Source organism: Emiliania huxleyi (assembly GCF_000372725.1).
Source record: "Emiliania huxleyi CCMP1516 unplaced genomic scaffold EMIHUscaffold_8, whole genome shotgun sequence".
Classification (NCBI taxonomy): Eukaryota; Haptophyta; order Isochrysidales; family Noelaerhabdaceae; genus Emiliania; species Emiliania huxleyi.
The window spans coordinates 55,637-70,800 of NW_005196021.1; the positions used below are offsets into that span (position 1 = coordinate 55,637).

Below are 15,164 nucleotides of genomic sequence, written 5' to 3' on the forward strand. Positions count from 1 at the left end.
TGCCCACCCGCACTCATGACAAGACTTGTCCGTACCGGCTGGAGCCGAGCAGGAGGGCCCGGCGCACAACCCCCTGGTCAACTCTCACCCTCCACTGTCCACAGCGCACAGGACAGCTCCACACCTTTACGAGAGGTGAGTCTGAGAACGTGTGATCGAGTGTCGTGAGGTCGAGTCTGTCGGCAATACCAAACAAATCCCTTCACGCCCGTGCAAGGCGCGCAGTCCGCTCAGCTCTCGTCCAGACAGATTGACAGGTGAGAGCGAATCTCGGGGCGCGGTTTGGGGTCCGGTCTAGGGGAGTTGCACGCTATCACGCAATATCGCAAACAGAAAACACAACCTCTCTCTGAGCCAATGCGAGGAGATTGCCAGCATCACGGTGGCATTGTCGGCCTTGATAAGGCGGCGAACCGCACAACCGCCCGTTTGTCCGCGGGCCGCGACTAGATCCGAACGGACTTCCCAGCCCCCGCGGCCGCGACCGCCATCACGCCGTCGGCGGCCAGGTCGGTCGAGGTCGGGATGGTCACGCGCGCGGGCGCGAAGCCGGGCGAGCTCGCCTCCACAACGATGGGCGTGGCCGTGGTGTCTGCTGCTGCGCGGGCCGCCGCCGCCAGCGGGCCACGCACGTCGATCTTGGCGAGGAGGGCGCGCTCGGCGGCGGGTCGGCCGGCGGCGGAGGTGACGCGCACGACCGCGCGCACGAGGCCGTGGTAGGCGGGGTAGGTCGGGCTGTCGTTGGGCAGGTGGGAGTGCACGTCGCCGTTGTGCGTGCCTAAGGCAGGGCAAGGTAGGGTGAGGGAATTGGGTGATGTGTGTGTGTGTGTGTGTGTGTGTGTGTGTGTGTGTGTGTGTGTGTGTGTGTGTGCGTGCGTGCGTGTGTGTGTGCGTGCGTGCCCTGGATGCGGCCGGGGCCGGAGACGACGCGGAAGGTGACGTTGCTGCTTGCGAGGTGCGCCACCCGGCCGGCGCCATCGACGATGGATGCGCGTAGCAGCGCCTGAGGGAGGGGGCGCAGCGGCTTTGGACGATGGACGGCTGTGTCGATGTGCTGTATGCGTCGGCGGACGCATCTGCAGCGAGGGCACGCCCTCACCGCGACCTGGCCGCCGAAGAAGTGTCTAGGCAGTGTCTAGTCAGGTTCCAGGCAGCGTCCGGCCAGCGTCTAGGAGGTGCCTCTCACCGCGTCCTGCCCGTCGAGCAGTAGCGCGGCCCCCGTGCCGGTGTGGGGGCTCGGCGCGTCCACAGAGAGCTGAAGCGCGGCGGGCTTGCCGTTGGTGTGGCGAGACGCCTTTGCGACGGGCGCGCCTACAATCGCGGATGGTCTCGGGTGAGCTCGACTGATCTCCTCGAGATCGACTGGCCGTGTACCCTAGCAGCAACGCGCCGCCGCCGTCCTTGGCCACCGCCGACAGCTCGCCCGCCTCCCACGGCACCGCCTCCCACTCTGCGTACGAGCCAGGCCCGTCCACCATCCGCGTCACCTGCGTGGCGGTGGCGGTGGGGCAGGAGGGGGCCAGCGGTGGAGGCGATGTGTGTGTGTGTGTGTGTGTGTGTGTGTGTGTGTGTGTGTGTGTGTGTGTGTGTGTGTGTGCATGTGTGTGTTGTGTGTGTGTGTGTGTGTGTGTGTGTGTGTGTGTGTGAAATGTGTGCTTAATGAGAGTCTGTCGAACCTGGTGCTGTTCGACAAGATCACCTACGACAAGATGCTCTCCGACATCCCCTAGCTCAAGCTCATCACCCCCTCCGTCATCTACGACAAGCTCAAGTGCGGCCGCCTCCCTCCCTTGGGCGAGGGGAAAGAATCGGGCGACTCCCACGACTCGACCAGGTGCACCTGCGGCGACATCCGAGACACGTCCACGACACGTCCACGACACCTCCCGCGACTCGACCGGGAGCGCCTCGTGGCTGCCCTTGGTCGCGAACGGCTTGTCGGGGCCGTCTGGCACGCCGAGCAGCCACTGCGTGCGGTACCAGCTCGCCGCCGCCTACGGGAAGGTTCAGAGAAGGTTCAGGGAAGGGTCAGGGAAGGACGTGCGGTACCAAGCTCGCCGCCGCCTTTGGGAAGCCGCAGAGGTCGTACTGGCCGTACGAGGAGGAGACCTCGAAGCCCCCGACTGGCGGCTCGCCGTAGTAGTCGAACAGCGTCCACACCATTGTGCCTACAGACGCACGAGTGCAGCCTGACACACACGCCGGCTAAGACGGAGGACCGCACGCCATGTCGCCGACGGCGTACGCGGCGCCGTCCGAAGCGTTGGTGGCAGTGTTGGACTCGGCACAGCGCGCGTTGAAGCTCTTTTGCGTGCAAGCGGTGTGAGGGTTGTCGCGCAGCGTCTCGCACCTGGTTCAGAGGGGGAGGTGTGAAGAGACGCGGCCCGCACTCACGGCCGACGCGCTTGCCACGCCGCGTGTCGCACCCCTCGTCCTCGTCGCGGAAGGTGTGATCTCGGGTGATCTCGGGTGACCTCGGGTGACCTCGGGTGATCTCGGGTGACCTCGGGTGATCTCGGGTGATCTCGGGTGATCTCGCACCCCTCGTCCTCGTCGCGGAAGGTGTTGCACGAGCAGCACTCGCTCATGTAGATGGGCTTGTCGGGCAGCCTCGCGTGGCACGCGTCGAGCTTCTGCCGCGACTGGTGCGAGAAGCCCTGCACGTCCACCGTGTGGCTGAGAAGGTCGTCGAAGGTGAACATGTTTGCGAGCGTCGGCCGCGAGCCGTCCAGCCGGTGCGCGACCTCCTGGAAGCGAGGCCCGCCCCTCTCACGCCAGCCCTCGCAGCCGGCCTCATTGCAAAAGGACCTGTAAACCATGTGTGCCGCCGTCACATCCCCCGAGCTCCCTCGCAGTGCAGCCGGCCTCGTTGCGACTCGACCAGATCACCACGCTCGGGTGGTTGCGGTCCCGCCGCACGAGCGCGCCCATGTTGGCGACGTACTTGGACGAGTTTGCAAAAAGGCGGTTCTCGTCCATCACGACGACGCCTGCGGAGGAAGCGACGTGGACGTGTCTAGGACATGTCTCGGAGCTGTCTCGGAGCTGTCTAGGACGTGTCTAGGAGGTGTCTAGGACGTGTCTCGAAGGTGTCTCGGAGGTGTCTCGGAGGTGTCTAGGACGTGTCTAGGAGGTGTCTCGGAGGTGTCTCGGAGGTGTCTAGGAGGTGTCTCGGAGGTGTCTAGGAGGTGTCTCGGAGGTGTCTAGGACGTGTCTCGAAGGTGTCTCGGAGGTGTCTAGGAGGTGTCTCGGAGGTGTCTCGGAGGTGTCTAGGAGGTGTCTCGGAGGTGTCTCGGAGGTGTCTAGGAGGTGTCTCGGAGGTGTGTGTCTAAGCGGCGCCGAGCCGGTCGTAGATGTCGAGCGTCGAGGTGGCAGGCGGGTTGTGAGACATGCGCCGCCCGTTCCCGCCGAGCGCACGCAGCGCCTGCGCGCGGAAGAGGTCGACGCGCGGAGGCACCGCCATCCCGACGACCGCAAACGAGTTGTGGTCGCAGAAGCCACGCACCTTGAAATGCCTCTGGTTGAGGAAGAAGCCCGCGTCGGCGTCATACCGGAGCGAGCGGAAGCCGTGCGTCGTGCTGACGGCGTCGACGACGCCGTCCGACAACGAGGCGGCGGCGGCGGAGGAGGAGGAGGAGGAGGCGGAGGCGGAGGAGGAGGAGGAGGCGCAGCCGGATTGCATCACGGCGGCGTGCACCGTGTACAGGTGCGGCGAGGCCGCGCTCCACACCTCCGGCTCGGCGACAGACAGGGCGAGGGAGACCGTCGCCCGCCCGCCCGGGGGGACCGACACCGCCGCCGTCGACGCGGCGGCGAGGAGACGCCCACCGCCGGGCGGGGAGAGGGAGAAGGCGACACAGATCGTCTGTGCGGAGGACCCGGCGTTGGCGACGGCCGCCGACGCGTGCAGCACGCCGCCCGAAGGCTGCTCCCCCTCCTGCTCCCCCTCCTCCTCCATGCCCCCGCTCGCGCGCCAACTGAGGTTGGAGTAGGCGAAGAGGCCGTCCCTCTCGATGTGCAGCGGCGGCACCTGCTCACAGCGCAGCGAGGTGTGAAGAGACGCCGTTCACACCGTCCCGCTCGATGTGCGGCGGCGGCACCCGCAGCAGGGCGACGGAGCGGTAGAGGCCGCCGCCCTCGTACCACCATCCGCTGCCGTGCGAGCGTGCGCCCTCGTCGCCGTTGTCCGGGTCCACAAAGACAGCGATCGTGTGTGCGCTGTCCCCGCTCCCGAGGCGGCGGCGGAGCGAGGTTGCGTTGTCTAGTCGCACGCGGAAGGGCGTGTAGCCGCAGTCGTGCGCCTAGGCTCAGGGTCAGGGGCAGGCTTAGGGTCAGGGTCAGCGCTGGGGACAGAAGGGCGTAGCCGCAGGTCGTGCGCCGCGAGCAGCTCGCCATCAAGCCACACCGTCGTCTTGCGGAAGGAGCCCTCAAAGTCGAGGAAGAGGAGGGAGCCCGCCCACTCGGCCGGTAGCGTGAACGCCTTGCGGTACCACAGCACGTGTCGCGGGATGTAGCTCTTTCCGCTGCAGCCGTCACGGCATGCGGCCGACGACGCTGCGGCGGCAATTAGGCCGTCGTGAGGCAGCTGGACTTCCGCCCAGCCAGAGTCGTCGTAGCCGGTCTGCGCCTCGGCCGGGTGCAAACCCGGGTCTGCCGACGCCGGTGGCGGCTCGTCGCTCTGTGCGGGGTGCGTGCTGAGCCCGGTTGTGAAACGCCAACCGAAATCAAAGGAAACTTCGTCGCGCGGAGCGGAGAGAGAGAGGAAGCAAAGGAGGAGCATGGTGGACAGACTTGCGGAGACTGCGATGCTGATGGCGGTAGAGAGGGCGGCGAGGAAAGAGTGTCGCACCAGCCCGACGCTCACTACAAGTGAACGGCCGGCGGAGCCAGTTTAGGGCTTGGTCTACTTGGAATTCTTTTTGAATTAGCCTTCGATCAAACGCACGGCGGGCACAATTCTTTTCGTGCGCAGAGGTTGGTCAGGAGGATGGCGCGGGCGGCGCGTGCGCGGGCCTGGCGTGGCGCTCCTCGACCTCTCCTCCTTCCTCTTCCTCTGCGTCTGCACGGGGCATGCAAGGACCAAGGTGCACCGGCCTTAGAAGCCGCCCGCCGGGCCAGCAGCCGCCAGCGCTGTCGCCACGCTGCTGGCCACGCCCGCGTGCAACAACAACAAACACAAACGGCCTACTCGCCCAAGTACTACTCGCTCTCTTTTATGTCCCACCATGCAGAGCGCATCTCTCTCTCTGTTGTGCGAGGCGTGAACCGCGCCATTCGCTCTCACCTGGCAACCCTGTCTGCACGTCTCGCGCGCGCGTGAACAGGGCTCCAGGCCCCAAATTACGTGTGAGTGTTAGAGTTGTTTGGTATTGCTAAAAATCTCTCTCTCGCGTGCACGCTGCTCGCGCCATCCTCCTGACCAACCTCTGCGCATGCACAGTTGCATCCGTTTCGCCGCGCGAGCCATGGTGAGTGAGACCGTAGAGGTGCACTGTAGGAGACCAGTGGGCTGTGGGCACCGCGGCGTCACCTCTCCGCCACACCTTTGAGCTTTGTGGCACCCCCCCTCTTGGCCTGAGCTCCTCGAAGGCTGAGCTCCTCCCTGCATCTCTGCAGAATGTCCCTTGTAACGTGAGAGAGTGCGTTTCCTCGCTGTTTATGTTTTGAGCTTAGCCTTCGATGTTATGAGAGAGAGAGATTTTTAGCAATACCAAACAACTCTAACACTCACACGTAATTTGGGGCCTGGAGCCCTGTTCACGCGCGCGCGAGACGTGCAGACAGGGTTGCCAGGTGAGAGCGAATGGCGCGGTTCACGCCTCGCACAACAGAGAGAGAGATGCGCTCTGCATGGTGGGACATAAAAGAGAGCGAGTACTTGGGCGAGTAGGCCGTGCGGTCAACGCTGCCGCGCGCGACTTTGCGCGCGAGGCGGCGCAGCTTGAGAACGGCGGTGGGCGAGAAGCCGCCGCCGAACGTCTCGTGGAGCAGCAGGTTGAAGTTGTTGCGCTTGACAAAGATTTGTTTGTTATGTTATGTACCGTCGGGTACTTATTTTAAGACGAGGTAAACAGCAATAGATCCGGGTGCAGTGCCGGATCAGTTCCTGGAGCCAGGGGGACCGATTCGCGCTTGCCAAGGGACCAATTGCTGGAAGCCCGCGCAGGCGCGCAGCCTGCGCTCCGGCCGGCAGAGGGCTTGCGACCCGTGGCAGGGTGACAGCCCGCCGGTGGGCGAGCCAAACTCTGGCGGAGGCAGCCCGCTCAGCCCCAGGCGCCCCTCGAACCGGAGGGTGGTCTGCCGCCGCTGCGCGTTGGGCGCGCCGAGGGCGGGAGACATCAGCTTCGCGCCACACACAGGTGACCTGGGGGACCGATTCTCGGCAAGTTGGCAGGACGGGCACTGTGAAGGATCGATTGCTGTACAACGAGGGACCAATTCCGTGAGGGCTGGGTATCGATTAGGCCGCTTGAGGGCCGGATCTATTGCTGTTTACCTCGTCTTAAAATAAGTAGCCGACATAAAACAAAAACAAGGTTTTTCTCTGAAGGCTCTCTCGCAGCCGTGCCGTCGCGGTCCACACCAGACACCACCCCCTGGCCACCCCTCCAACCTCCTCCGCGTCGACATTCCCTCACCCTCTTCCACATCCCGCGTCCTCGCCTCCTCCTCCTCAGCGACGCGCATCGTGACGCTTCCGCCCGCCCTGCCGACCAAAGGTGCAGCTACGAGCATAGAGTCTTCGCCTCCTCCCTGCCGGCATGTCCGCGCCGCCACTCACGCTCTACAAGCAGCTGATGCGAGAAGCCAAGCGGTTCCAAAACTACAACTTTAGAGAGTACGCCATCCGGTTCGCTGCATCCTTTGGTGCGCGCTGCACTCTCTCTCTCTCTCTCTCTCACCGCCCTTCCTCTGCGGCGATAGGCATGTGCGGGACGACTTCCGCCGGAATGCCGGCCTGCAGGGGGAGAGCGCGGCGCGAGAGCTCGAGCATGGGCGGCTCGAGCTCGAGAAGCTCCGCCGAATGGCTACCGTCTCCTCTCTCTTTCCGTCGGCGCGCCACCGCACCTCGCCGCAGGCTTAGAGCAAGGTGCTCGGCCTCACCCCGCCCGCCCTGCTCGCAGGGCAAGCACGCCATGGAGGACTGAGTCCGCCCGTACTCGTTTAACGACCCGCTGCGCCGCCGTCCCCTCGCTTGCCGATGCTAGCACGTTGTTTCGTGTCTCATGGCTGTCGCTCGTAACAACTGTTGGGACAACTGGGCGGGGGTGGGTTCGGCCTGCCAGGCGCCTCTTTTCGCCACCCGCTTTCCCGCCGCGCGGGGTTGTCGTGGCGCGGGGTTCCGCGTGTGTGGGCGCGCGGTGTCGGCCGCGCCTGCGGCCTACAGCGTACAGGGCCTGGCGCCCGCGCGCGCGGCCGCCGCCGCGGGGTTGTGGGCGTTGGGGGTAGCGCGGGGGCCGCGCGCGCCCCGGCGCGCTCGCCGGCGCCGGCGAGCCCGAGAGCGAGACGCGAGACCGAGAGCGGGGACGTGTCCGCCGACCACCCCGCGGTGTGCCGGTGCCCCGCTGCCTCGCAGCTCGCGCTGCGGCTTGAAGCCCATGCGCGGCATGCTATCGCACAGTTTATAGATTACCGGGGGCCGCTGCGTGTGCTTAGGAGCACACGCACCCGCTCTCGCTCCGGCGCTCTGCGCGATGCGAGGCGGACTGGCCCCCGTACCCCCTCCCAGACAACAAAGCGACAAGGTGTGCGGCGGGGCGCGGCTACTGGTGCGACGCGCGCGTGTAGACACACTGCGACTTGTGCGTCAGGATGGGCCGGATCAGCTTTTGGCTCAGCAGCTCCTTGACAGCCTTGCGGGCGAGGGAGCCATTGCACCTGGGGAGGGGGGGGGGGGGGTTCAGGAGGCAGGGTTCAGGGGGTCGGGGGAAGGGGGTGGGGGCGTTGGGGGGTGGCAGCTAGCCACGGAGGCGGCGTTGTGATACCAGTGACGGCGAGGGGGTGGGGCGGGTTGAGGCGTCGAGGGCAGCAGCAGTAGGCGGCGAGGAGAGGAGCTCGGGCGGTTGCACGGGCGGGGGCATGGAGGGGGGGGGGGGGGCGAGGGAGGCGGCTGCACTTGAGCTTCTCGGAGATGATGGAGGGGGTGATGAGCTTGAGCTTGGGGACGTCGGCGAGCATCTTGTCGTACGTGATCTTGTCGAACAGCACCAGGTTCGACAGCTTCTCCTTCACCTTGCCCTTCGACCACTTCTTCTTCTTGGCCTTGCCGCCGCCGCTGCTCTTGGCGCTCTTCTTCGGGTCCTCCTTCTTCGGCGCCATGGCTGAGAACACAGGGGGGCACGCGGATGGGGCGGTCGGTCCTCGAGCACTCTGGGCGTATGGGCGTGTGTTTTGCCGCCGGACGGCTGGGCAACAGCCCGAGAGCGAGGCCCTCGCTGCCGGGGTGGCCGTTGCGCACGCCCTTCTCTCCCCCTGCACGCCCTCTCCGTCGTGAGAGAGGCTTGCGGCGGGTGCGCTCGACGCGCACGGGCCGGCCAGCACCCGCGGTGGCACACTAGGAGGGAGCGCACGAGAGGCGCGTTGCTAGGTGGCGGGGCGAGCACCAGCGGTGGAGACGAGCCAGAAACAAAAAGAAATCGCGATGCGGTCTGCTGCTAGGGGAAACCCGACCCTCGGAGACCCGTGTTTTCCTTAAGGCCCTTTCCCTGCGAACGCGTACCCCCAGGGCTAGGGCTCTCTTGCCCGTAACCCGATACCGATCATCCGGCTCGCTGGGTGCGCTTCTTAGCTCCCCGGCCCTGGATGTGAGGTTGATAACTGCACTCCAAGTGCTCCAAGTGCAGGGATCCCTACTCACAAAGGCAGCAATGTAGTGTATGTAGTGTCCCCAGCTATGGGCGTGTCCACGTTGGAGCCAGGTGTGGTGTGGCACAATGTGTGTGTCCGTTGTGGGTGTCCCTGTGGTCGCCCGGCTGTCGCCATGGGCTTGTGTGACTGCCCGTGGCAAGTGCTTTGCGCGGGTGTACGAAATTAAGCCCGACGGCTTACCTCCAAAATCGCGGATTTTCCCCGGCTCGACACAGGCCTCAGGCGCGGACTGGCACGTGCTGGGTCGAATCGTGCTGGAACAAAACAAAACAAGAAGGCTGAGCCCCGGGAGGAGCCTAAAAAAGGATCACAGCGCATGCGGGTCGCACACTCACGGTAGATACCGTGTAGTCGGCCGGCAGCCTGGCGCCGGATGTCACAAGATGAGCGCGTATAGCGCCACGACGTGCGCTTCTGTCAAAAACGTTCCGTTGACCGTCAGATCACCGTCGTGGAGTGTGAACACAGCCTCTTCCGTCTTGACGTTGACCGCAAAATTTGGCGCGGACAGAAAATTGTAGAGCGCATTGTGGCGGCCGCGGAAGTCAGCGCTGCCACCATATGCGAAGTTCACATGCGGGTCACGAAAAACCTCGGCGTATGCAGTGCACGGGTCCTGAGCCAGCGGGGCGATGGACAGGGGCAGCATGTGCTGGATGTGGAAGCCAATAACCTGGGCGACCTGGGAGCACGATTGGAGGAGGGCGAGTGCTGGAAAGCACTCTTCCTTTGGCCGCGTTGGTAGCGAGGAAAGCACGCTGCAAGTGCCGAATGTCTTACGAGCTGCAGCCCGTTTCGCATAGCAGACCACGAATATTTGGGCGAAATGAATTACAAACTATTGCTACCGCAGCGACTACGTCCCCCCCGACCGGCAGCGCACACCTCTCTCTCCCCTAGCCCTCGCCAACGAAAACCGCCTTGAGGATGGTCGTCAGCCAATCATCATGATCCTTTGGTAGCTCCCCGGGGAGACCCAGCCAGGGCAAGTCTTTTCGAGACGACGGCTAGCCTTTCCCGTTTCCTCGAAACCACCTCGGGTGGGATGCGTGCGAGCGTGTCAAAGATCCCGGGAACCGCACTACGGTTGCGGGGCGTGTCGAGCACAACCGCGAAGGCGCTCCAATCTCCTCCTACGTGCCAAAGCCACAGCTTGTCCATACATAGGAGGGAAAATGACCGGGATGCAACCGAGGTGATGGCGACAGCGGCGGAGAAGAGGGGCACGGTGGTGAGGGAAGCGGAGGGGGTGATGACGTCGGTGGTGAGGGCGGCTGTGGGGCTGGCGGCGGTGGGGCGGGCGGCGGTGGGGCGGGCGGCGGAGGCACCGGCGGCGGCGGCGGCAGCGGCGGCGGAGGCGAGGGCGGCGGAGGCACTGGCGGCGGAGGCGAGGGCGGCGGAGGCACTGGCGGCGGCGGCAGCGAAGGCGGAGGCGAGGGCGGCGGAGGTGTGGGCGGTGGCAACAGCGGAGGCGAAGGTGAGGGCGGCGGAGGCAACGGCGGCGGCGGCAATGGAGGCGGAGGGGTGGGCGGCGGAGGGGCGGGCGGTGGCGGCAGCGGAGGCGGAGGTGAGGGCGGCGGCGGATTGAATGGAAGCGGATTGGAGGGCAGCGGATTGGAGGTGAGGCAAGGGCAGAGGCGGCGCCGATCTCCCCACCCGCTAAAGCACGGTGAGGTGTTGCCGTAAACACACCTCACCGTGCTGCCCTCGGGCGGGTCAACGCGCACGAAGAGGTCCGGCCGATGAACGTACTCGGTGCATCCAAAACCCCACCCGACCGAGATTGCTTCCATCTGCGCCTCTGTCGTCGGCCAGACGGTTTTCGGCCACTCGTCGGCCGGCCAGGGCGGGGTGTTGGGTGTCTCGTCGGCGCAAAGCATGCCGAGCGCGCTGCAGGAGTCGGTGCAGCTGCCACCCTCGTTCTGGGACCAGATGAGCGGCGGCTGTGGCGGGTATGGAGGTGGCGACGGGACCGGAGGCGGTGCTATCTTCTTGTACGCGTACTGGTCTTCCGCTGTCGCTCGCGTGTCATCCCACACCTTCCTCGCCAAGCAGAAGCCTCGGTAGGCGGGGCGGCAGACCACACCTGCGCACTCATCCCATGCACCACAGACCGCGTCCACCTCGCTTTCGCGGATCGCGCACTGGTGAACATTCGTATTGTGAGGCAATTTGACGCAAAAATCGTCATTCCAAATGCAAGGACCGCCGAACTTGTTTGCGTACTCGACACCCTCGAGGTTGCCGTAGCATTGAGGTGCCGAGCCAGGCTGGCCGGCGCCGACGGGTTGGAAGAGCACGGGCGCGTGAGTACCAGTGCCAGAGCCAGGGGTTGAGCGCAAGGTTCTGAGCGCTTGGTTCTGAATGTGTTCGTCGTCGTCGCCGGGTTCGGTCGTAACCGGCGCCGCCTCGACGATCAACAACAGGCCAGCGGCAACAGCCAGCAGCATCTCACAAAGCTTTGTTCCTGCTTTGGTCCTTCAAAATGGGCCGTCTTACTTTTTCATCCCTTGTCACGCTCGCGGGCGTCTGGCGAGTGAGACCACGCTTGTTGTGTACGCCCACCAGCCCAGCTGGCTGTGTGTCTTGTGAGCTTGTTTGTGTCTGTGTGTCGTTACTCAATCAAGCGTGTTCGTCACCTTCTGTCCCCTCCCGACTCCCGACCCCTAGCGAAGAGCTTCCTCAGCCACTCGATGTGTTCCTCTCTCTTCATAATGCGCGCCGGAGCCTCATCATTGAGCTGTATCCACCTCTGCACCGCTCCCGTCGCCGCCTCGGCCACGACTTGCAAGTTCCTCGTGACCCCGGTGCCAAGGAAGGTCCCTTCCTTCGGCTCTTCTCCGGGAGATCATCTACCTTGGGCTCGGCCAGGTTTGCCTCTCGCACCCCGTCTGTTTTCCTTTCCTTTTTTCTCTGCAACACCCTCTCTTTTCCTCTCTATTTTCCCGGGAAAACTCCGTGGAAATCGTCAACTTTTGGGCTCTGAGCCGAGTCTGAGAGGCTGGTTTGGGCCCAAAATCAGCCAAATTTTACGCCAAATCGGCAAAATGCCGGGAATTTTGCGGAGAACCCGTGTATACCTGGAAATTACCCTGCGACCGCCTAGGTATTTTGTCGATTTCCTCAATTTTGCCTCAGATTTTGCCCCAGACCAGCTCTCAGACTCAGGGAAACTCGAGAGAAACAGAATGGAGCACCAAACACCCTCTGTTTTCCCTGGAAATTTCCGGAAACGCAAAGTGCTGGGGACCCTCTGTTTTCCTTTTTGTTTTCCGGAAAACCTGGCCGAGCCCAACATCTACCAGCGCCGGCAACACCCCCCCGACGGCTGGGGCTAGTGCATCGTACCCGTCCTCATCCAGCACCCTATAGCGTGAGCCCTTCAGCGCAGCGACATGCGCTATCCTCAGCGTCTTCAGCGTATCCTTGGAGTCGGGCGCCGCCTGTGCTACTTTGCTGATCGCCGTCCCCGTCTGCGCTCGCGCTACTCTGAGGAACCATCTGGCCTGCTCCCTATTCCCCAGGCAGGCGCCGCTAAGCACGTGCGCCATTGTCGCTCTAGGCGGGTTCTCATCTTCCTCGCGGTCCATTGCTGCGCGGCTTTCCGCACGATCGGACACAGCGGGTCCCGCTTTAGTGCTGCCCTCCTCGCCGCGTCCCTCGCGGCCTTACAGACGAGGCAGCCCCTGAGTTCGCTCCTTGTGGCGGCGCCCGGGGTCTCCCTCCCCGCCTCGCCCCGCATAATCCTCTCGTGGCGCGCTCCGTGTGGCACCCCCGCCTGCTGCCGCACCCGCGCTCCCACGACCGTCTTTGTCACCACGTTGTGATCATCCACGTCGGCGAATTCAATCTCGCGCTCGCCGTGCTGATCCTTGATCCGCTGGCGCTTGTCCCATTTGTGTCTCGTCGTTCCCCTGACCACATCGCTCCACAGCGGCCCCGTCACCCCTGCCGTGTGCGACCCCGCCGTGAGCCCCTCGCCGAGCCGTCCTCGCACCCACTCGTTCGTGTGGCCGCGTGTGGCGTAATAGGTCCTCCGGTCCAGTACCTCCCGCCCCCCCTCTCTGTCTGCCGTCCTCCGGCGGTCCGTGTACAGATACACGGGCGCGTTCTCACTGCTTCACGGATGACGGCGGTGGCATCCTCAATCTCGCTGGCCCCCATGTATGCCGTCGCCGCGGCGTCGGCGTAGGCGTTGCTAGCGCACCCCGCGTGGCTCGGTACCCACAGGAACGTGACGGATTCAAGCTGGGCGCGGTATCTGCATATCCCCTCCAGGCAACCTCCTCGATCCCACTCCCGGAGCCCCTCGAGATACTTTATTCTTTAAACTCCCTTGAAGATCTATCTGTTGTCCACGAAGCTCTAAGTGCCGGGGCTCCAGGCCCCAAATGATGTGTGAGTGTTGGAGTTGTTTGGCACGGGGAGCGCACTCTGGCACACTAAAGAATTTTACTAAAGAATTTTACAACTAAACACCCCTTCGAAGTAAGAGAGCGTCTTTCGCACAGAATTTGAATTACATAAACGAATCTTGAGAACACCCTCAAAAAGAAACGCGACTCTTCTCTCTGAGTGCAACAACCTAGTAGACAAACGTACAAAACACTCAAACGTACCGGAGGACTAGTCGACATGACTGCACATTCAGACGCTTCATTGAGCTCCGCGTCTCACCTTCGCTGTCCGACCTAGCGGCGCCGTCGGTCCCCGTCGATCCCCGTGCCTCTGCGCGCCTGCGCGCCATAGCTACATGCACTTCAGCCGAATCTCGCCTTCAGCGTGTGAGCACACCGACTCGGTACTCAAAGGAGATGCGCGGCTCCGCAGCCTCGGGGGAGGCCGGGTCCCTGAAGGCTGTGTGAAAGGCTGGCATCGTCGCCGCGGCGTCGCCCTTGGCGTGCTGGAACTGCCGAAAGACGAGGACCTCCTCAGTGGTCATCGCGGGGTAGTAGTACCATCGCTGCCGCGCGTTGTGCTTCAGGCCCGTGATTTGTGTCGCCCTCGGGTCATCCAGCGCGCCAATGTTGTGCTCCACAAAGTCCTCGGCCGTCACACTTTTTGCGTCGCACACGCACAATGGCGCCGACTCGACTGGCTTTGTGCTCGGTGCGATTGGGCGCCACAGATTGCACACAAGGAGGGAGGAGTAGTCGCAAGTCTCGAGCAGCTCCCGCTGCTGCCCCATGCGAGGGACAAGCCTCTTGGCCCTGTTGCAGGCCTTGTCAAGGTCGAGCGGGAGGTCGTTGTGGACAGTCCGGGACGCGCCCTTTCCCGAAAAGATGCCGTTTGCGCTTTTGCGAAGAAACCCAAACGACGGCAGCTCAAACGAAGCAGCCTCCGGTATCAAGGACTGCAGGATGGCCTCGGCCTCGTGCGACCAAATGCGGCGAACGGGCGTATCGGCCGTCATGTACTTTTCATCCCTCGCGGCAGTCTCGCCCTCGCCGGGGTGCTCTTTCAAATCGACGTCCGAGTGCTGCCAGTCCGCTGCCGTCATAGCAGTTCGGTGCTTGACGAGTATGAAGCCATGCTTCGCGAAGAAGTCGGCCGCTGACATGCCTTGCTCCTCCATCTCGAGTCGCTGAAGCACACGGGCGTCGCCCATCTCGCACTGAGTCCCGCGTAGCACTGAGTTCGAGAGGGCGGCGAAGCTCTCCAAGACATGCCCGCCCCGTAGGAAACGGAAAAACTCCCTCGGGCTCTTGGTGACCATCCAGCGCAAGTCCTGGACGACCACTGGGGGAGAGTTTGGAGGGGCGAAGCCGGTGAGTTCTGCATGCACGACAACTGGCGAGGCTAGCGGAGCCGGACACGCTGACTCCTCTGCGATCACAGAGAGGCGTTTGATGGCAGGACGCTGCCGCGTGCGCGCCGAGCCGCGGCGCAGCCTGAGGATGAGTGCGCTCGCCAGCACAGAAGTGGCGGCGGCGACGGAGGCGGCAAGAGTGGCGAGCAAGACATTGAGCTGGCCCGAGCGAGGAGCCAGCGCAGCGCTCCGGAGTGTCACCCGTGCCGGCGACAGCAACCGGGCCGCGGTGAGCGACATCATGGCTTGAGGGCTTGGACAAGGACCAAGGGCTTCAGCTGGTTTCTTCAGATGGAGTTTTCTTTTTTTGGTCCCATTTTTTCTTTTTCTGAGCGCAGGGTTCCAACTTTTTCCGGGGTATGGTATGGTACGCTCGCGGCCCAAAGGGTGGGGGGGTATGGTCCCGACCGCCCATCCCCGGTCTCCGGGAGGCTGGGTCTGTCAGCAGGCGGGGGGGTATGGTCTCGAGGTGGGTTGCGCGACCACA

At 64.0% G+C, this 15,164-nt stretch overlaps 6 protein-coding genes across 6 annotated transcripts; 1 reads left to right on the forward strand and 5 right to left on the reverse strand.

Moving 5' to 3' along the window:
• Positions 1–296: 296 nt before the first annotated feature.
• Positions 297–1,478, reverse strand: EMIHUDRAFT_448452 (hypothetical protein; the record flags this gene model as incomplete). The annotated part of the gene is made up of 4 exons (XM_005759399.1): positions 297–778; positions 901–1,003; positions 1,187–1,311; positions 1,364–1,478. The coding sequence occupies 4 exons, from the start codon at positions 1,476–1,478 to the stop codon at positions 447–449; spliced, it is 675 nt and encodes a 224-aa protein (XP_005759456.1). The 3' UTR covers positions 297–446.
• Positions 1,479–1,695: 217 nt separating this feature from the next.
• EMIHUDRAFT_96903 (hypothetical protein) lies at positions 1,696–4,780 on the reverse strand (the record flags this gene model as incomplete). Its single annotated transcript, XM_005759400.1, has 9 exons — positions 1,696–1,699; positions 1,933–1,994; positions 2,050–2,168; positions 2,220–2,350; positions 2,572–2,808; positions 2,882–2,990; positions 3,418–4,030; positions 4,101–4,301; positions 4,406–4,780. 9 exons carry the CDS (start codon positions 4,778–4,780, stop codon positions 1,696–1,698), a joined length of 1,851 nt encoding a protein of 616 aa, XP_005759457.1.
• A 1,981-nt stretch (positions 4,781–6,761) lies between these two features.
• On the forward strand, positions 6,762–7,148 carry EMIHUDRAFT_198275 (hypothetical protein; the record flags this gene model as incomplete). Its single annotated transcript, XM_005759401.1, has 3 exons — positions 6,762–6,850; positions 6,925–7,033; positions 7,125–7,148. 3 exons carry the CDS (start codon positions 6,762–6,764, stop codon positions 7,146–7,148), a joined length of 222 nt encoding a protein of 73 aa, XP_005759458.1.
• A 621-nt stretch (positions 7,149–7,769) lies between these two features.
• On the reverse strand, positions 7,770–8,211 carry EMIHUDRAFT_60285 (hypothetical protein; the record flags this gene model as incomplete). The annotated part of the gene is made up of 2 exons (XM_005759402.1): positions 7,770–7,878; positions 8,117–8,211. Coding segments are annotated over 2 exons (204 nt in total), but the record flags the coding sequence as incomplete, so codon positions are not given.
• Positions 8,212–12,032: 3,821 nt separating this feature from the next.
• EMIHUDRAFT_198278 (hypothetical protein) lies at positions 12,033–12,458 on the reverse strand (the record flags this gene model as incomplete). Its single annotated transcript, XM_005759403.1, has 1 exon — positions 12,033–12,458. One exon carries the CDS (start codon positions 12,456–12,458, stop codon positions 12,033–12,035), a length of 426 nt encoding a protein of 141 aa, XP_005759460.1.
• Positions 12,459–13,389: 931 nt separating this feature from the next.
• EMIHUDRAFT_350739 (hypothetical protein) lies at positions 13,390–14,937 on the reverse strand. The gene has a single exon (XM_005759404.1). The coding sequence runs from the start codon at positions 14,441–14,443 to the stop codon at positions 13,646–13,648; it is 798 nt and encodes a 265-aa protein (XP_005759461.1). The 5' UTR covers positions 14,444–14,937; the 3' UTR covers positions 13,390–13,645.
• Between the last annotated feature and the right edge of the window lie 227 nt (positions 14,938–15,164).